The sequence below is a fragment of the Phalacrocorax aristotelis genome, chromosome 8 (assembly GCF_949628215.1).
Source record: "Phalacrocorax aristotelis chromosome 8, bGulAri2.1, whole genome shotgun sequence".
Classification (NCBI taxonomy): Eukaryota; Metazoa; Chordata; class Aves; order Suliformes; family Phalacrocoracidae; genus Phalacrocorax; species Phalacrocorax aristotelis.
In genome coordinates this window covers 33942230-33963908 of record NC_134283.1, presented here as the reverse complement: position 1 = coordinate 33963908, position 21679 = coordinate 33942230, and the positions used below count along the sequence as shown (strand labels likewise).

At 46.4% G+C, this 21679-nt stretch overlaps 1 protein-coding gene across 1 annotated transcript in view; it reads left to right on the top strand.

Annotated features, from left to right (window-relative positions):
* NRG2 (neuregulin 2) overlaps positions 1-21679 on the top strand; it is a 90538-nt gene that overhangs the window by 9023 nt on the left and 59836 nt on the right. The window contains exon 2 of the mRNA XM_075102373.1: positions 18248-18419. Within this exon, the coding sequence (XP_074958474.1) occupies positions 18248-18419 (172 nt within the window). The remainder of the gene's footprint in view (positions 1-18247; positions 18420-21679) is intronic.

Sequence of the window (21679 nt, the reverse complement as noted above, 5' to 3'; positions counted from 1 at the left end):
CATTGCAGATATGCCAGTTATATGATCAAGAAAAAGAGATTCAGCCCAAAACAAAAATTATCCTGTATCTTACGTGAAATGGTGACTCAATACCAAAAGCAGTGTGTGTATAATAATGTCCATGCTTCTTTTCTACTTGAAAGAACATTTCCCACTCAGTCCTGGGGTACCTCTCCCAGTCATTCCACGTACGAATAGTCTTTGTCCAGAACCTTTTCCCCTATAAAGGTCATGTGAAGAAGATGAGAGGCAGCAGAAATTGCCTATTTCTGGATGCCCTTCCCACTGCCCACCCTGATATGCCCTGGGCACTCCCTTTCTATCCAGCAGGGCTAGTGAGACTGTTGGGGAATAAGGAAACCTTTCTGCCATCTGAAGTGGACACATTTAGATCGAGGGAGAGACCTGGTAAACTCCTGGGTAGTCTTTGTTTGAGGAACCCCCTGAAGAAATGCCAGTGGGTGGATTTCAGGAGGGACATCTTGGCAAATAATCATGGTAGTTGGGGGAGAAAATGGTAAAAATCCGGAGGAATTGTTACAGCTGATGGTTAAATGAACACCTAGGTTTCCTGCAGGAGGCAGGAGGTGAAGGACAGTGCCCATTCTGTGCTGTGGTGGTGGCATTTAGGCACTCATGCTGCACTGCAGCAGCCTGTTCCTTAATGGCAAGTCTGAGGATCTGACTCAGCTTTCCTGATTCAGAGTTGTGCACTTTCAGGCATGAGGATGAAGAGATCTCTTGATAACCAAAGAAGAGCTGTCAAGTGAAAAAGGTTGCCATGGGCAAATGGTCCTTGCCCAGCTGGTGTGATGTCTGCACTGCAGTCAGGAAAGAACATTGCTACATGAAGATATCCTGAGCAAGCTTTTCTGTTGCTTACTTGAATACCAGTATTGGTAAAGCAGCAGCAAAGTCATGCTCCAATTTTGGGATGTGTAGCCCTAGCACCTAGCCCTTATGTACAGGCTACAGTGCATGCTTACGCCTCTTCAGTGCTCCTCTCTCTCAGCTAAGTCGCCAAGGCAGGCTCATGGATGCTGATCTGTCCTGCTGATGACAGTGTAGACCCTTCCGAGGGCAAGTGACCTTGGCTACCACAGACCTCCCAAGCTTTACTTTTTCTCAATAATACTTCTAGCTCTTCTACTGGCAAACTTCCAGGTGTAAGACTGCCTTCCTGAATCTGCAGATAAGCAGCTGCAATGATGCTGGTGTTGCTTAGGACTTTCCTAAGCTGAATTTCAGGGAATTGTTCCTTTCTGTGGTTGAGCTGATCCATTCTACCTGCTGCTGATGGGCAGAAGATAAAGCAGGAGTGGCAAAGAAATGTTGTAAAATGGAAATATATTGATAACAGCTTTCAAAACCACCTCTGTCCACCTAGTGTGTATTTGGTTGTTTGAATTATTATTACTTCTGGAGAGGCTTCCTTGTCTATCCTATATTTAGAAAATGTGGGCAGGCCATGCAATTTTAAGAACAAACCTCGTATTAGCAGGGCCATTGCTCATTTCATGTGTTGTAACATTTTGTGTTGGTAATGTTTTGAGTCAGTGTTTGAGAGAGATGTCATAAGTCACACCTCTGGTTTTCTTACGGGGTTAGGTAGGTGTGCCGTTCATTTTGGGGGCTTAGAAGGGAAAAAAGAACCAGTAGTAATCTGAAACACTGCCAACAGGTTTGGTTTTCTTGCCAGAACTGTGATAATCTGGTATTTCCCGTAAAGCCCCAGGTGTTATACTTGCTCTATTTTCTGGGAATCTCTAATTTCTCTTATCCTTTGTCATCGCAGGGCAAAACCAGACAGTGTGCCCTTTCTGGTGCATAAACATTCACAATATCAAAGATAATAACAAGATAATAATTTTTGAGAAGAGGGCCAATTCATGATTTCCAAGTGAGCCGAGTGTGTGGCATCTGTCTGTCCTCTCTTCCTTACCACTTCTCTTCGTGGTCTTTTTTGCAAGTCAGAAGAGACACTGAGTGTCTCCTGTACATATTTGCTGTCTTCTCGTGCTAATGGAGAACTACACATCTCTGAGCCTGCCCCATCTCTTCTGCCACGTGCAGGCTTAGCAGCCACCTCATTGTAATACTTGGGGCCTTGGCCTTGAAATGTCTTGGGTGCTTCCCCCAGCAGAGGCGGTTTGCTGCACTGAAGCCTCGGGGCTTGTCTGCACAGGGAGGCTCTTGCAAAACTTGCTCGGCCTAGGGTGTGAATTTAAAGGGACAGAACTTTTCTGCACCAGATTCCTGCCTTAAACCCTCTTATTCTGCAGAAAAAAGGATGGTGTTTTTACTCTGCTCCTGGCTGGGTGTGGTTGAACAACTGCACTTGACCTGAGCAGCCAAAGGCTCTTGTGGCAGCTCTGTTCTGAGCTGGCCTTGGGTTCTTGATGCTGGCTCCAGTTAGTACCTCAGAGGACGCAAGGGGGTGGCAGGAAAGAGGCTGGTGCCCTTGGGTTCCCTGTGTACCCAGAAAAGGGGGACCACTTCAGAGCAGAGCCCACCTTAGGGGTTCTTGGTATCCTCTGGGAAAGTCACCCTGAACAGAGAGGCTATGCAGACCAACCCAAGTTGACAGTCCCCCTTCCTCACATTTGGGTTTGGATTAGCTGCTCGAGTCCAAACCTGTCAGAGCAGCCCGGGACTCAACTTGATGAATTACCTTGAGTCAGCAGCCCTTCTGCACTGCGCTCGCAGTCCACGTGAGCTGGCTAAGTTGCTGGGGCGGTATGCTTTGGGAGTTGCGTGTAGATATGGTTTTTTGCTTTGTAGACTGCAAATATGGTCCTCACTGAGGGCTATCAGACTGGCCACCCTAGCTGTCATCTGTGGCACTCACATGCCAGAGTATGAAGCTTCCTGAAGCCTCCCTGAAGGCTCAAATCCACCCTGCCAGCACTGTCTCAGCCCCGCCATGCCAGGGATGCTGGGGAAATGGTCTTATGGGCGTATGACTATGGTCCACAGGTGGACTGTGCCTGCTGAGCTGGGGTCAGAGGCATGTTGGCAGTCCCCAGGCCTCAGTCACACTGGTGGAAGACGGCTAGTGCTTTCCATATGAAGCACTACTGTGGCTCTTGCAAGGATGGTGTGTGAACAGGGAAGGACCTTTGTATTTGGGAGTGGGGGAAGGGACCCTGGAAACAGCTTGCACCCCGCAGGATTGAAACCTGAGGTCTCTGAAAGGAGAAGGGACACAGTGACAGTACAGAAAGTAATGTAAAAGAAGCACTCGTTCTTTACATCTCCACTGAGGCCAAAGTAGAAGCCCATACATCCCTGACCGCTCCCAGCTGGTTTTCACTCAGTACATCAGTATCCCCTGGGAGTTGTTGTCATTCCAGTCACTGAGGGCAACAGCATAGCAGGACTGGCAGAAAGGAAAGACATTTATATGAAGCATAGGCATTCTGTCAGCTGGATTAACTAGGGTAAAAATGCACATGGGATTTATAAGCCTCTGGGCATCAGGGCAGAAAAACAGCTCTGTCCTTGAGAGAATGCAGAAAACTTCCCTACTGGGAAGTTATTCAGAAGGAGTAAGTGATACTCTCTGCCACGAAGTGGAGGTCCCTGTCTAGCAAGTAGCATGGTCTAACCCAACATGGCAGCCTCTCGCAGCATGGTGGTCTTTCCTGGCTGCTTTCTGTGCCTGTCACGAGTCCCGATGCATCACCAAAACATTCCCCTGTTCTTCGCTGCTGGAGTTGCCCTGCTAACAGAGTTGGCTGCTTGAGGGCTGAAATCAGGGCTGAAATGATTTATTTCTGAGCCAGTTATTGCAAATGAACCACTGGAAGTCTTTCAAAAGCCATCTTCTCTTGACCTAAGTTCAGCTGAATATTTTAGCAGCATCAGCTTTACATAACAAGTTAGAGGTAGAGGAGAATTCTGGGGGAGTAATGTTTATGTTGTTAAAGAGTCCTTGCTGATGAGGATGTCCCCCTCAAAGTTACCTGGTTATTTGAAGGATCAGTGAGGGAGCCAGGAGTTGCAAGCCAAATGCCCCAGAAGAATGTGGTGGCTTCCTTGTTCACTCTGGGTGTCTGATAAAAGGCCAAATACCTGTATGAAAGCAGGTAATACTTTGCCAGCATTTAGACTGTAGTAAAGTCTCTTGATAGAGCCCTAGCACCCCAAATTAATTCCAGTTGGTAGGGGCAGGAGAGCATCACATGGGCTGAGAACTGGGTGGGGAGGACCATGAACAATGGATTAGGATAAACAGCAGTGTGTCAAATTGTCAGGGGAGTGAAGGAGAGCACAGTTTTGGGAATTAAAGTCTTGCCAGTTGCTGCCCTTCATGGTGAACTGCGCATAGTTAACCTCTGCTGCATTTCCTTGCGGCTCCTATAGCAATTAATGGGAGTCTGTGAGTGTACTTGGGAAGTTGGATCTGTTTGTCTCTATCTACCTTGGAAGGTTTTTCAGAATATCCTTCATATGGCAGGGCTGATGTGTGATCCTGTCTGAGGTGTCCGTTTAGCTTTTGTTCATGTTCACAAAGATGGTCCCAATTAATTATCTGATATTTTTATCAGATAATTATTTAGTAAATATTAAGTCTAGTAAATAGATGTTTATTAACCACCAAATTACAAGGGGAGGGGTGCAAGTTGAAAAATGTGGCTGTCTGTGATGTTCAGTCTTCATGATTCCCTGGCTTTGGGTGAGACCCACGTAGCAACTGGCATGGGTCCTTGCTCAGAAGTGCCATTATAAAACTGGATCTAGGATGGATCCATCCTTTGTACATGTACAGGAGTCCTGTAACTACAAACAGCAGCATCTAGGTGGGCAAGAAGGCTTTCTTCTCTTGGTGTTTCAGGCTTGACCATTACGTAGAGGCACTGCCACTGCAGAGACAGACAGGTCATGAGGGTGAAAAGCAGACACCTTTCACAGAGCATAAGTACAAGTGGAAGCTCAGCTTCTACATCCTGCAGCCAGGGGGAGAATGTGACCAGGGAGCAACACAGCCTCAAAGCAGCTCTGAAGTATTTCTGAGCTCTGTGTGATAGTGGAGCTCCTGATGCACCATACCAAACTGGCAGAAAACTAGAAAAGCAGCACCAATATTCAGGTGCCTGTCTAAAAGGATGATACAGGCCCTCTCGATTTCATGAAGACAAGGCTGCCTGGAGCTCTTCAGTGAGATGTGGGAGGGAGTCAGCATCTCCAGAAATGAAAGGAGGATGAGGCTGGGGCTTAAGAAGGATGTTCAAGGTTTTCAAGGTCATTGATTTGGAAAGAAAAAAAACATGCATATCACAACCAAGGTGAACTGAGGCAGGAAGGACAAAGATGAGTGATTTTGGTTACTTGTGATTGGTGGCAGCTGGCATGGGCAAGGAGAACAAAACAGAAAGAAGGTGCAGTGTAAAGAACTGAAAGACAAAAGGAGAGACAGGCTGCATCTTTGGGAACAGGTGGAACAACATGTTTTGCACCTGGGAATCCAAAACAGCCTCACAGGTCTCAATAATTGATAATGTGGCTGGGTTCCCCGTCACCTGCTAACTAGTGTGCCCTTACACTGACAGCCTTTCTGGCAGAGACTCTGGGCCTTTTCCCAGAGGGGATCTAGTGTTGCCTGTTGGAGAGGTTGTGAAGTTGGGATCGGGTATATCCTTGAAGTCAGCTGGGTCCTGAGGCACTCTGTGGGACGCAGTGTAGATGTGTGGTACTAGGTTGCTTGTGTGTCTGGATTCTGGTGAGTTGGATGGATGTTGCAGGGCTGATCCCACCTCAGGGCAGGGATGTGGTCTGCTCAACTTCTGAAGTGTTCTTCCAAGCTTATTCTTGTAATCCTGTGATTTGTTGTCCCCTGAACCCTGTCTTTGGGCCTTTCCAGGTTGGTTCTGTAGATGCTGAAGATGGTAAAGGTCTATCCAGGCCTTTCCAGGGCAGCTCCTCAGCACCACTGCCCCTTCTACATGTTTATCAGAAAGTCACATGCACAGGGTATTTAAATTGAGTGTTTCCTACAAAAATGTTCCCCAGTAGAGGAGACCCCACCCTTTCCATCAGGTTTTCGTACTGTATCTCGGACCCCTGAACATCCCTTTTTTTGGATTGCTAGGTGATTGAATTCCTCTGCATGGAGCTATTCAAGGATGGCCTGGGGTGATAGTGAAAGGGAGGAACAGTGAAAGTGGAGAAATGAAGGAGCAGCTCTGGAGGAATTTTGCTTAAGCTGGAGTGTCTAGGCAGAGAGCTGCCTTCTTACTTGTCTAGCTCAACTGCTTCCTTGCTTTTCCCTGTCCCTCTTGTATGGAGGTGAGAACCATCCATGCTTATAATACAAGACAAATCCCACATTGTACTCTGTCTTTTCTCAGGTCTTCCTTGGATCCCAAGCTCCTTCTGCTTGTTGTCACTGCTGCTTACAATTGGCATTTGTGATGGCATCCAGAGGTCCCAACTGCAGCATTGTTCCCCTTGTGCCATTCACAGCACAGAGTTATAACATGAGACGGTCCCTGCCCCAGATATATTAAGTGGGATCTTTGAGACAGGAAATGGAAGCACAGAGAAGGGATGTGAATTGTCTCACTTTACGCAACACTTCTGGGATAAACCCCAGCACTATTAATAGATTTTTGCTCAACAACCATTTTTGGTTCAGAAATCTGGTTTTTACCTTAAGTTGTTTGTGTTGTGCAGGATCTGTTGGCCAATTTCACCTTGTGATCTGCAGCTAGATGTAAAGCAGGTCCAATAAACTCCTATCCATTTTGAACTCATGATAGTCTTTTTGTTTGCGCCACCATGTTGCCTGTTGTCTTTTCTTCACCCACATTTCGCTGCTGCATCATTGGTCGTTGGTTTTGGTTGCCTGCATTCTGCAATATCTCCTAGAAAATTACTTGTGCCGTACCTTCCTTTACTGCTTTTTCCTAAATCTTTTAGTGGAGTAGCTGGACAACTGGCAAGGGTTTGCTCACATCAAAAACTCAAGTTTGCTTTAGCTTCCTTCTTACTTGTTGCCTGTGAATATTCTATGAAGTGAACTTTCTGCCGGAAATGTTTGTGGAAGCAGAAACTGTTGATTATATTTTAATGAAGAGTCAGAGGAAGCGAATTTTAAAATTGCAACTGTATGTTTGTGATAATAAGAGCTCTGTCACTGCTGTCAGGGACTAGAATTGATGGAGGCCACAAAATCTCTTTACCCAACCAAAATGAGCCAGAGTTACTTGAGTTTTTTTTCAAAGCACAAGCCACAAACTGCTCATGAGCAATTTACAAGCCAAAAATTAGCCAGTATGGCTTTCCAGAGAATAGTTCTGAAGAATATTGCAATAAGTGATATCCAAATATAAAACAAGGGAAAATAAGGATAAAAAAATTAATCAGGAAGAGCTGACATCCCTGAGACTCCTGGCAGCCGTAAATCAGCCTGGTTGGGGGACATTTCAGTGTAAGCCACCCATTGCTGCTCTTCAGTGGGGGTCCGGAGCTATTCAGAACAATGCTGGGAAGCCGCGCTCTGGACAAGGCAGGAGACATGCTGTGTTAGTGTCTCCACTGGGCAGTGCCCAGAGTCCCAAATGGAATTTACAGCTAGCTGCTTCCCTGCAGTCCACGGAGGAGGGTGGCCCCTTCTCCGCGGGGCTTGGGCACTCCATCAGCTCGGCCAGCATGCGGGCACTGCCGGCACAGAGTGCAGCCAGCCCCTCTCTGTGGATCGTGTTCTCCTGTGCAAGGGTCCTGCTGATTTCAACAGAGAGGTCAATGCATGGGAAGAGAATAGAACTTGGCCTGACACAAGCCGTCACTCCAGCAGCGGCAGAGACCCAGGGTGTCTTGACGTTGGGAGAATATTATAGTATAGGGTGGTGATTCCATCCACTCTCGGTGGGGTTTGGGCATGTATGCATCTGGATGCCTTGAAAAAGCTGTCCCAGGGATGATCTTTATTTTCTTTCTTTTTCCTGTGTTTGGATGAAAAACAGACCTGCGGTCACTGTCTGAGGTTCTTTTGGTACCAGTGCTTTAAAGTATTTCTTGAACTAACAGGAAAACTTTTAATCTTTCTAATATAACATTACAGAGAACAAACAAGTCTTTAATGCAAGCCCCAGGGTTTCTTGTGGGGAGATCCCGATAAAAACACAGCTTTCTGTTTTGGAAATACCCTCTGGTGGATTTGTCAAAATTCTACCAGAGACAATGGTGAACGTTCAAAGTAAGCAGAGACATGGAAAAAAAAAATTGTAATTAAGACTGCAAGTGGTTGGCTTTTGTCACGGAATGCTAGCAAATATGATTTTATAGGTTAAAAGTTAAAAATTCCCTACCTCAGTGTTAGAGACCACTAATCAAATTTATTTGTCCAGACATCAACATGCTATTTTCTTTGAATGCCTGTTTTGTGCAGTGCTTCCACCTGGTTGCGTATGAAACACCAGGATGTCCTCTGGCGCAGGACTTCCTGGGAGGTCGAAATATCCAAAATATGCTGCAGGCTGGACTGCCACATCTGACCTTCACTTGGCTGCTGCCTGACCTGAATTAACATCTTTGCGACTGATCCCAAGTTTTGCTGATTTTTCTATGTTTGCTGATGTTAAGTATGTTTAAAAACACTTGTTGAAACTGACTTCCACCTGTAAGTCTGCTGGGGCAGGGAAGGAGGCAGATTCAGTGCTGTGATTTTGCTGATGTGGGCTGGGTTTGAAAAGTTCCTTCTCCCTGTGTGTTTATGGTGTTCCTGAGCTCAGACCTCACATCTCAGTAATTTAACACATCTGTGGTCCTCACTGAATTTAAATACAGTATATTTAGAGAGGAGGAAGGAGATGTCAGAAGTGCTGTGCTAGCTAAAGCTAAGAGTGCATCCCTGGTCCTTTGCTTTTACACCTAACTTTGATGGGCACAGGGCAGGACTAGGCAGAGAGGAAAACGTTTACTTTGCAAACATTGTACCTCACTCGGAGAGCTGGTCTCATTTATCTGCTTGTAGCAACCCTTCCTGCTGATTTGTCTGAAGGACTTGGTGGGTGGTGTCTGGGGTTGTTCTGTACCTATGGCATTGTGGCGGCTCATGTTTTTGCAAGTTTACCTGCAGTGCTCCCACTCATCTGTGATGGTGTGTCTTCCGTTCTCCTGTCATTGGGAGAGCCCAGGCAGCAGGCAGTCTCTGTTAAAAGGATTTCAGCTCCCCTTTAACTGAGCTTTTTCCCCCCATGTTTTAAAGAAATGGTCCTGAGGTTGATAGAGCTGTAAAACACCAAATAGGTTTTTTCATCCCCTTCTAGAACCAATGATGTTCCACTAATGGCCATTTTACATCAGCAAATCCTTTCCTGTAACCTGAAACATAGCCTTTGCTATGACCATAAGGGGTCTATATATGGTTTCTTGTACAGAGTTCATAATAAACATTTAATGAAACAAGTTTTTTTGCTAACTTAGATTGTTTTGTCTCCTGGGGTGAGGGTTACACTTTCCTTTGGTGATTAAAAGATAATGGATACCACCCAGGTCTTTACCAGGGTACTAGGGCAAGTAATTTGTGCTTAGTGTTCAGTGTCTAAAACAAAGAATTAATGTATTTTAAAGTTTCAGATGCTCTGGGTAATTAATTTGTTGACTGGGTCTTGACTGGCAGTCCACAGAGTATGGGTGGGCCATTTTTCTAGCTGATTGTGAAGATAGAGATAAAGCTATATTTTATGAATTGCTGTTTCCAAGGTCATCTGGAGATTGAGCAGTTCATAAAATATATCTTTGTTCAAAGATATATTTGATTATATAAAATGTGATCCCAGAATCAATTGGGTACAAACAAGATGTTGCCTTTAGGGTTGAAAACACATTGTTAGAGGCATGAAAAGCAGAAATTGTTGCTGCTGTCTTTGTGTGGCTATTGTTTTTAGTTTTAATAGGAACAGAATGAATGACATTTTTCCACCACACCACTTATGCTCAACTATACCTCCAGGACAACTTCCTGGCCAAAAATATTGAAAACAAACAAACACAATAGCAATTCTACTCCAATTACATTGTTTGCAAACCAGCTAGTGTTCATAGAGTACTAGGTTTGGCAAATCCAAGCACTGCAGCCATGGATTTTAATATTGGATATTTGTATGTAAATTACTTGTAGCTGTTGTGCTATTCAGGTAAGTGTTTGAGTGGCCACGTGCATGGGCACCTCCACATTTCTGCCCAATCTATGATAAAAGCATACACTAGCTGTCTTAACAATTTGGGTGAAAAGCCTGGGTATTGGGAAGACATCCTTGCCCAGTGGCCAAATGCTCATTGATTTCAATGGAGCTGAGATTTCAGCCTAGGGCTCTGGACCGAATCAGACACCAATTTCAAAACTTTCACTTGAAAGAAGAATAACTGAATATTAAGTGTGGGAAAGAGAATGACAGAGGAGGAGGAATTTATCAGTTGCTCTTTTATGTAAGTGGAGCCAGTATTTGTAAGAGGAGAGTGAACTTGCTGTCTCTATGGCACCTTCTCCTGTGATTTGAGCTGCCAGTGGGATCCTATAAAGAGCAAACCTAAATCAGGAAATGTGCTTGTGACATTCCAGTCAATTTTGTTTGGCCTATGGGAATGGTCATGGAAATACTGATTGTTGTAACTCACCATTTCAAATATATATTGTGCTGTGGGTTGGCACTGTAGTAATTTCTCCTCCCTGAGATAGAGTGCTACAGGGATCTAGTTAAGGGAAAAGAACTTGTATTCTAGGTATGCTATGGGACACATAGGGAGGAACAATAGAGTTGTTCTGGCTCCTGCAAGGTTTCCAAGCTTCCTTCCAATGCCAGGTCTGCTGATCTCAGTCTTTTCAACATCTTCACACTTCCCGTCATCTGGGTCCTCTCCATATCACTGTCTGTTCTCTGTGAGTCAGCTGGGTGGATGTCCCCAGCAGACCCTCTAGGACCTGCAGGAATGGCACCTGCATTGTCATACCTAGTGTCTCCAGCTGTCAAAGTGGGCCCTTTCCCAGGAACAAAAAGATATGCCTTTGACTCCTGCCAGCGTACCTCTGCATGAAGGGCACAGCAGCATGGTGCATGCTAGGCACAGAGCACATCTTCTGTGTCCTTGGAGAGCTTTTGGTTATTAACCCTTGCTGAAGCCTATGTCTTGGCAGTTACTGCACAGATAAACCCATGGATAGTGGAGGTGAGGTGTAAATGGCCAAAGTGAGCTATGTCATCTAGTGCTGGTTCCCACGGTGAAGTCCCTACCATCACAGATCTAGTAAAAGAAACATGGCTATGTGTTAGTTAAAAGGCCTAATAGTGGCTACAGCAGAATGCTGCCCTTTGGAAATTTAAATTTGGCATTGTGGTTTACCTGCCATGTACCCCTGCCCAGGACACAGAGATCTGAGTGAGCTGGTGCTGTGTGCAAAGACAGTCGCTCTAACACCTATGAGAAAGTCTGATCATCCTTTTTGCATAAACTAGAAATATAAGTTGCTTAAAGCATAAAACATATGTCAGATACTGTATTATATTTTACATCTCCAATTTGGAGCCTGTAGTTACCCACCAGTGAGTTGCAGCAGAGGCTGGGATAGGGAGTGTCAGTTTGACATCAAGGTTGTCTCCCACAGGCTCTTGACTGTGGTTTGTGGAGGTTGTGTCTATCTGTTGAATAAAGCTGGGTTTTTTTGTTCCCTCCCATGCTTCAGATGCGGCTTTAGTTAAATACAGCCTGTTACCTCCAGGGGTCACAGTCTCAGAGGAGTTCTTGTGACCCTGCCACCAAAGAATTGAACGCCATTCAGAGTCCCAGCTCCAGATGCCACAGTCTGCCCAGGTGCACATCAGTGACTGCATTTTTACCCTCTCTATGAAAACCCAGAAAAAAGGAGGACAAATGCTTAGAGCATCTAAAGTGTTAAGGCTTTTTTTTTTTTTTTTCCAAGTGGACCCCATATTTCCGTTCCATCTGACTGGAGGGAGCTTTCTTCAGAGCAGGTGCCTCTTTGACAAATTGGTGTTTGCAGCCAGTATTGAAACAGTCAAATACTCAAGGTGGACAGGAGCTGCTGCTGCTGAGATTCAGTTTTGTCTCCTAGTCAAATAAAAGCCAAGGCAAACACAGGCCAAAGGAGCATTGTCTCTGATAAAAATAGTAGAGGCGGCAAACATACCAGAAGCACTAGGGCTGCATTAGCCAAGGATTAAGATGTATTAGCCCAATGCAGAGCATGCTCATCCATCAAAGACGCATTTGGTCTCCAGACCTGCATGGTGATGCCCTGTGCCAGGGAAATGTGTTCTCACCTGGTAGGAGAGATAGAAATGGGAAAAATTCTGTTTAGTAAGGAGTCACTGCAAAAGTTTGTGTTTGAATTTGGAGCAAGTTGAGGCTGTAACACATTTCCCATGGAAAGATGAATTCTGGAATTTTCTGCTGGGAGAACATTGAAAGTCTCTCATCTGAGGTGCCCTGCGTAAAAGGGAAGGCCTGTACACCTGTGGGTGAGACTTTGAACAGCAAACAGCAAAGTGGTGGGGACTTTCTGGAGGAGCTTAGAGAATAGCAACCTCTGAGACATGGCTTGGGTGGGTGTCATGCCTCCAGATCTTGTACTTCAATGGCAAGGAGCCTTGAAACCTCAAGGACTGTGCCTGTAGTATGCTTTGGGTGTCCAGATTTCCCTCTTGAGAACTGGGAATGTGCACCCTTGGAGACACTGCCAGACCTGCAGCTTCTCCACCCCTGAGGCTAGAAGCCCTGACACCTCTGTGGAAGGGCTGTTTTGGGACCAATGGCTTGGGCAGTTTGAGAAACACAGCCCATTTCCAAGAGATCACCTGTGCAGCTTCTCTCCCCTTCTGCAGAGGAGGGGTGTCCTGACCTGAGGATTACAGTTCAGTCGGGGGAATGTGCTGAAAGCCATTGCTCTGACGTAGGCATGTCAAGGCATCATCTGTGAATTTGTAGGTCCTAACTCGCCTCCCATCTCCCCCCATTCCTGTGAGAAAACATTTTTCTACCCTTTTCCATGGCCATGGGAATTCAAGCTAAGATGCCTTCTTCCTCAGCTGCTCAGAGAGACACAGAAGGACCAGCCTCTCGGTTCCCCAGATCCACCTACCCAAATATTTTGCCACACCGTGTGTGCCAGGCAGTGTGAGAGAGCCTCCTGTGGTTGGCACTGCGTCCTGTGGAGAAGCCCAGGAAGATAAGTCACGTCTACTTATGATGTCTGTTGCCTGGAGATCCCAGATGTGTCTGTAGATTGTCTGCTCTGGTGGATGTCCCACAGTGAGCAAGGCACAGCCCTTGAAGCAGTGTTTGTGGCTAGTACTGCTGGGTCTTAAACAGTTCACTGAGCACCTTTCCCAGGATGACTTGCTTCTGCTTTGTGCTGCCGAGGGATTGTTTATGTATGGTGCTTTGTGGGTGGGATGTGGTTTTGTTACTGCTCCATTGTTGGACTCTCTTTGGGCACTCTGCCCGTTTATGATTAATGATGTTATGAGTTGAGGCTCTAAGGTGCTTTCAGGCATACTCCAGGTACCAGAAGTAAAAGAGATGCTGTTATCATAGAGGTACTTCAATGTAATGTCAAATGTAATAAGAAATGAATTAATTAGTGTGTACATATAAGTCCTTTTATGGTGGATGTTCGAGCAACTCATTGGTGTAATTTAGAGCTCAAGGTTTTAGACTTTTATAACCCTCTCCTCTCTGTAAGAAGGTGGTAACTTGGCAGTAGACACCAGGACTGCTGTCAGACGGCAAACTTCTCCCGCAAAGGCCCCTTAGTGAAACACGACTCTTGAAACAACTTAGGAAATTGTGTGCATTTGCTGATCCCAGCCCCAGCATGTTTTAGGGTTAATACTTATGGCTTACACAACTAGTGTAGTCTGGGATCTAATGGTTACTTGGGTTTCATATGACCTTGGAGTGAGGAAAAACCTGTAGAAAATTGTATTTATTGTTGGTTTCAGCTCTACCAGGACTAAAGCTTCCTTTCTACAGCACAGCATACCTTTGACACGGTTGCCTATTAGAAAAATTGCCTGGAGTGCAGGTGCCTCTTCTGTCCAACACCTCAGGGTTTGTGAGGCTGGTGGTTCTTCACCCCCATGGAGAGGACACTTGAATTCGGAGAGAGGAGGGGTTGACAGAATTGCAAGGTGACCAGAGATATGGATCCTAAATGGTTTCCTGAAGCTACCTGTAGCCTCAGTCTGACAAGCACAGCCAAAAACCTCCTCCCCATTTTCATGAACCCAGTGGCAGCAGCGGCTGAGCAGTGTGTGTGGCTAAACTAGCTGTGGAGGACACCACGAGCTGGCAGACCAGACCCATCAGATTTAGATGATGAGGAGCTGAAACGGCAGCTTCAGCTCAGCCTGCACCAGGATGATGCAGTGACTTGGGTGGCCCTGGTTTGGTGCTTTGGTTCTGACAAAAGCTGTACTGGCCACATTTGAGCAGCAGTAACCTGTGTGGAGGAGGCTGGGAAGACGGGAACTAGTGGAAATGTGGGGAAATTGGACCTGGACCCTGCTTGGTATACATCTGAGACACTTTGCCAGGGATAGTATGTTATCTTGATATGTATGAAGCTAGTGACTTTATTTTCCCAATGTGTTTGAAAAAGTACTGAACAGGGAGGAGATTAAAATGATCCAAAATGTTCAGAGTACTAAAGAAAGGGGGCACTTTTAAAATCCTCATGTCTGTTTGAACCAAGCTTGTGACTTTCTGAGCTGCAACTCTGTGATTTGGTCAGGGCAGAGATAAGGAATGAGTTGATGGTGAAGCTGAAAATGAACCAAAATGTAAAACTTTGTCTTTGACATACTCCAGTATTAGCTCTCTGTGTGCTGCTTTGGTCTCTCAAGCTACTTTAGTTTACTCCTGGAGAAGGTTGAAAGGTGAGTCATTCATGGTTTACAAGTACCTAAAAAGGGAAGTGGTTTCTGGTTGCTACATGGGATTCAAATTTACCAGAGAAAAGCAGAAAGATCTTTTGGCTGGAAGCCAAGGTTAGAGAAATTCAGGCTAGGAATAAGGGCTGCAGTTTAAACAATATGAATAAAAAGCTGTGGAAGGTCTTTGGCTGTTGTTGAGCAGATTCATCGGCAGTTAATGGCTCTAAATGAGGTTTTCTCTGTTTTTCTAAAAGATGCTGGAGTTATGAAAGGCACTCTCCAGCCCAGAGCAGCCCTTCCAGGAGACCAAGGCTGGGCTTCCCTTTTGACCAGAGCAGCCTGTGCAAGGCTCTGGATGCTGCATCCCAGGCTTGGGGCTCTGCCTGCTCTCTCCATGCTGCTGTCCAAGCACAAGCCACACTTGCAGTGCAGCAGTAAGGCACACAGATGTGCTGAGCATCAGGGAGCAGAGCTCTGTTTCTTTGTGCACAGTGCTTTTCCCAGACACAGTCCAAAATATTCTGGGTTGGATTCCCCTTTCACTGTCCTGTCTGATTGAACCAGGGAATTACAGTCCATGAAGTGTGGCTTGTGAGGTGAATGTACAGTCCCTTTCCCTCCTGTAGTAAGACAGCTGAAGAGAGGGGACATGCTCTCCTCCCTTATTCTGGGCAGGACCATCTGCCTGAGGGGTGCGATGCAAGCAGAACTCTTGCCCTGTGTGTCAGCTCCATCTGTGCTGCACTTGGCATATGTCTCTTTGGACCTGCCTATTTAGGAATGTCATGTAATTTATCATTGGTGGCCAAGAGCTCAAGGTGCAAGAGGTGTATAGGTTTGGGTGAGGTGTGATTCATGTCAGTGGGGAGGAACTGTGGTATAGGGACCTTGGGAGGTTTCTTGCTTCTCAGTGATCTCCAGGTTTTTGGGCTTTGCTCTACCCTTGCCAGCATTTTCTGGGGAGAGAGGCAGGGCTGCCTGCTTCATAATTCTGCACACCATAAACCTGGAAGTAATATGAAGCAGATGCACCAGTGCCAAGGTCAGGACCTTCCCAGTATTTAAGGAAAATGTGTACTGTTAGCACGGTACAGGGTGACCTCAGTGTACAATGGGAGCCAACGGACACACACATTCAGACAGAATAAATATTTGACACAGTCTATTTCTCTATTCCCCAAAATGACCCCTATAAAAGCAAGGTTCTGTTTACCTTCCTGGCTCTCTGTGCGCAATATTCTGAGAAGAGACAAGCTCTCTTCTCCATTCATTGCCTTCCTGCTATTGCCTTCCTGCTCTTCTGGGTGAGCCATTTCCAGGCAAGGATCAGGGATAATGGCTTCACAAAACCTGGGACACATTGGATTTTCATAGAACTCCTGAAATTTGGGGAAAGCTGAGTTCATTTTTGTTAAGGTCTCTTTGTCAGTGCCAAAACGCAGTTACCTAGGAAGCAGTGCAAGATGTCAGTGTGCAGCCTGAAGCAATTGCCTGCAGCTGTCCAAGCCCTTTTTTGTGCTGTCCCAGTCCCATTAGCACATGTGCAGCCCTCTCCATCCTGTTGCCTGTGGCACAGGTTTCTAGGGAGCCTGCAGCAGGCTTGGGTGTGCAAAAGTAACAGGCAGGAAGAATATTTGGTGGGGTTTATTTTCTCCTTGGTGTGGTAAACATGCTTCCTTTGCACTCCTGGATCTTAAGTTTGCTTCTGTGCCTTGGCAGCAGTGTAGCTGTGCAGCTCAGAGTCAGCAGAAGGTCTGGAGTGCTTGGGACCAGACCTGTTATGATATGCACCCATGCGCTGCCAAGCACCTCTCCTCTCATGGACGCAGACATCTCTGGGTTTGCCTTTCAGTCACTGTGAGGTTTGCTCAGCCAATTCATGTTATCCTGAACTGTTCCATTTCTGTCCATGTTTGTGTCTTTTCAGTTAAGGACAATTTAGCTTCTTATGCCTTTGCACATAAAACAAAGGAATATGACAGTCCTCAAAGCTTCCTACCATGGGAGCATATGCGTGATGATTGCTGTGCTTTATTTTGTATAAGATCACTTTCTGTGAAAAGAGCCTTTAAATAAAACCAACCTACGATAACTTAGCTTGGCATGAAGAATGAGTGGAGACATACAAAGGTCTATAAAATAGCAATTGCTCTAATGAAACCCATCCAGTTCCTCCTCCTTTGATTGCTCTTCCATATCACAAGATCAGAATGCACTAGGCAATTAAAAGACGGCTTGTGCATATCAGAGAGAGGAAATACTTTATCTGTAACACATCTTAGACAAGTGGAAACCATTGTTACCAATATTCTTAAGGCAAAACCAGCAACTTGCTATTTCCTTTTTTAAGGTTAACATTCAGAATGAAAAAGGGAGATACAAGACTACAGAGCTGTCAGTTGAAAGAAAAATTGCAAACCTGCTAATCCTTTCTTGTCAGATTTAATATAATGCCTGGCAGAGACTGATAAGAAGTGTCTCCCTCTCTGCCTGATGTTCCCGATGCATGGTAAAATCACCTCTCTGAAACACTCAGGGAAGCTCACATGCAGAGCCAGGCTTTTCACACTGGAAAGGCTGCTGGCCAGCCTGACATTACAGGACCTAAGACCATTTAAAATAGCTTTATTCTTTCACTTTTCTAAGTGAATCTGAAGAATAGCTGTCCCTCCAATTTTCATCCTTTGTATGTGCAGGTTTTCACCGCAGTCCCTCTCAGTGGCTGTTGCTCTGCTGCTGACACTGTCGTGCTCAGTGACCACCCATCTAAGCAGGAGGCACAGAGTATCCATGGCATACACTGCTGAGGGCCGGGGGACTGCTCCCCATGACCTGCTTCTGCTGGTTCTGCAGCAAAATGCTCTGGCTGTGGTTTGTGGGTTTGTGGGATTGGCAGCATGCCCGTTGGCAGTGGCAGAGGTCATGTAGGTGTTGGTAATCATTGGCAACAATGACAGGATGCAGGGAAGCTCTGAAGAGCTTGCGCTCCTGGTGGGAGAGCCTGGAGAGCAGAGCAAACCCCTGCACTAGCAGGAGGCAGGAGGGTACTGCCTGCATGACTAAGGGCAGCTGTGGAGCTGTCAAGTCTGACCATGTGGAGCAAAGAGTGATCCAGACCCAGGGTGTCCCTCTGCTCCCCCTGTGGGTGGTTCTGACTCTGTGCTCCTTCCCAGCCTGTGTGCTGGTAAAACCTGGGGAGCTGAGCTGGCATGCAGCCCCTCTCCAACAATCACGCAGCAGCAGGGGCAGCAAGTTCTTTTTCCAGGGGAGGGGACTTGGTGGGCTCACATCGCTTGTTTGCAGCCTCTGAAAGAGGCAGGTTTCACATTGTCTGGTTTCTCTTTTTGTAGCTGTCCCTCCCAAACTGAAGAAACTGAAAAGCCCAAACGTTCATGTCGGTGAAAAGATTTCACTGAAATGTGAGGCGACTGCTGGAAACCCTCAGCCATCCTACAAATGGTTTAAAGATGGCAAAGAGCTGAAGAAGAGCAAAGACATCCGGATCAAGTATGGGAATGGGAAGTAAGTATACTACGGGTCTGCTCTGCCTCTGCTCACTAAAGCTGAGTGTCTGGGTCCGGGGGACCGCCTGGCTTGAAGTGGTGCCGTGCTCTCCGAGTCACTGCTGAGTGATACTGAGATGTTTCCTTGGAGTCACAGGACCATGCACAGCCCACTTACTATGCCCAGGAGAGTGAGCAAGATTCCCAGTTTCGTGAAAAAGTAGCTGAGAGAGAGGAGCAAGGCACACACAGGATAGATGCTGGGTTTGTAGATGGGTCTCTCCTTGGGTAACTGTGTTACTGGATGTCTGAGATGGGTGTCCAGTGACCTGAGGAGATAACTCTTTCCCTGCTAGCTGTAGACTCATTGTAGGCAGCTCAGGTACCTGGGGTGAATCCTTCTTTGTGATTAGAGGTTTGAATGCAGAAGCTATCCAAACTCAGCAGTCACCCCACCAGCCAGCAGTGGGCCTGCATAAATGTGGGGAGAATCACTGTTCTCTCCTGAATTTAGGTGGACTCGACAGCACTTAAGGCAACTGCGAGGATGCAAAAGCACATCGCATATCACAATAGTCTGATTAGGGCTTGCAGTCACCTGCCGAGGCCTTGTCTCATGCTAGATCTTGCATTGCTACACCCAGGGCAAGCTCCATCGTGGCTGCCCCAAACTCCCCACGTAGCGAAGCTCTTGGGCAGCTGCTGTCAGTGAGTGTCATCCTAGGGACCACCTCATTCAGGCAGTGCAAAAACACTGGAAGAAATAGGCCCCAGTGATGAAGGTAAGGGGTTCTCACTGGGAATTGATTTAAATGGATCCATGCTGATATTTTTCAAGGCCAAATATTTACATATGATATATCTTAAAATTATTCCATAATCATGGGTATGCTTACATTCATATATCCTGACCTAGCCAGCAACAAAGTCAGCTCACAACTGCCTGAATCCTTGGAAAAATTTAAACTAATTCTTTGCTAATATATGTTATGTCTCAGTGTGTGAACAATAGCTCACCTCTTCTCATTATGGATTGACAGAGTCTTAATTTTTAAAATTAGAAGCCACTGAAAAATCAGTTAGAAAAAAAATCAGTTAGTGCTCGAATGGGTCATTGTTAAGTGTTCTAATTTAATTTCAGTCCTGTTGGTTTTGAGTTCAAAGTCACACCCAAAATGGTTGACTTCCTTCATAATAACTGTAGGATTCCTAGCTGTTTTGGGATGAGGAGAGAGGTGGTCACTGGAAGTCTTAAGCTAGAAACACCAGCGGATCTAGGATAACTGACTGGAATCTATTGGATGCCATCTGGTCCGGAGGGGCTATCTGGGCTTGCAGGCAGCAGAGGTAGGGCAGAACTGTGCCTGCCTTTTTGCTCTGTTGCCCTCAGTATCTCTGTGAACCTTGTCACCATCATGGCCTCAGTTCTTTACTTACGGATACTGGAGCTAGGATGCCCTGGAGGAATGTCTGCAACACCCACTGCAGCCAGGTGTGAGAATTCTGCTGGTCCACCCCATGTAGACACTGCATCCTTGCGGGCAGGCAGCTTGTGGGACCATGAGCTCACTGGTGCTGGGGTCTCACAGGGATGTGGGGGAGCTATTTCCCTCAGAGCTAGAGAGCAATCAGCCCCAGACCAAACACCCAGCAAAAGTCTCTGGGGAGGGATCCTGGCAATGGTGAGAAGTGCCTCTTGCAGCATTTCCCTGCTGTGCTCCCAGAGATCATAGTCCTTTCTTGCCTCCTGGCACCCTGTGTCCAGCACAAAGCTGTGACAGGATGGCTTCCCACCCACAGTGGTGCAGCAGGGGCACGCACTCCCTGGGTTAGGGCCATAAACATATGGCAGAAGGTTGATCCTCTTTCCTCAGGACACTGCTGTCAAGTCATAATTTTGCATTTACCAGTTTCCATGGCAACACGCTGGCTCACAGCCTGCCAGTGACAGGCCAAAGACATGTGCATGCTAGAAGTGCTTCCTGCTGGCAAAATAAGCCCAAGGGTAAACATTTTAAAGAAAGCTGAGCACCTGCCTCCTCCAGTGTCTGAGGCTCTCTCAGCACCAAAGGTGTGAGCCCAAAGCCTCCCTGCTGATCTGCTCCCAGAATCACTTCCCATCCCTGCTCCTGCATCCTGCTGCCATTAAAACACATTGTTAAGTGGAGAGGTTGCCTCTCTAGGGCTTGAGCCTGGCTACAGACACTAGACTCAAGCAGCTGTCAAGCTGGGACAGCTCTGAGAGGATAACCCCTTGTTGACCATTTGCCCCTTGCTGAGCAGTCAATAGTGCAGGAACACTTCTCCAGGCAGATCTGGATGGGTGTGTGCACACCCAGTCTGTCACCCTCTGCTTTCAGGCTCTTCTCTCCACTGGGTTTGCTAGGTCTCTGTGCTTGAAGACACCTCAAGGGCAGAGTGTTTTCTGGCTTTGGACCTGCCTCCTTCTGGTCTTGACTGCATGCAATAGGCATTTAAAAATGCTCTGTGCATGCAGACTGAGGATTGAGGGACTCCGCATGACTTTGATATCTCCATTAAGTAGCTAGTGGGGCTGAGTTTACCATAGGGACCCAAAACTGGAAATGGGATATGGGTGTACCTCATTACTTCTAGCATGTTAGGAGGGGACTCCAGGGAAGGCTAAGCATCCTAAACTGTAAAGCTCAGAAAAAGAAGTCTTACTCTATGATGATTAATTCAAGAATAAAGGGGTTTGTACATTTGACTCCACCTAGAGATAACACTGGTCTCCAGATACTCCTCTGCTCTTCATTTTAGTTCGGAGTAGAGTGGGGTTTCCAGGGAGCTAGAAATAGAGAACTGGGGAGGGACTTTCATAAAGTACACAAGGCAAAAAGCTTCACAGACTCTGCAGCACCTGGCCAGACACACAGGATAATTTCTTTAAAAGTTTGATCCAAAGACTTAATAGGGTTGTCTGCTGGAGCCAGACAAAACGAGCCCTGCCAGAACGTGGAGATCTTGTCCATAGTGTTTCCATTGGCCCTGTGTGTCCCAGTAGAGCTGGGCACAGCTTTGTGTCAGACTCTTTCAAACACTGCAGTCCTTAGACAACATGCAGAGGATTAGGATGGGAGACAAGAAGAACATGGTTGCCCTCTGTGACTCATTCCTCTACTGCTCTGTGCCTGGCTTTCTTCCCTGTGTGTTTAAAGAGCCTTAAGACCTCTACCTAGAAAGCATGACTGAAGGCCTTTTTTTTTGTGATCAAGTTTTCATCTGATCCCATTGGCCTTCCTAAAGTAGGACATCTCT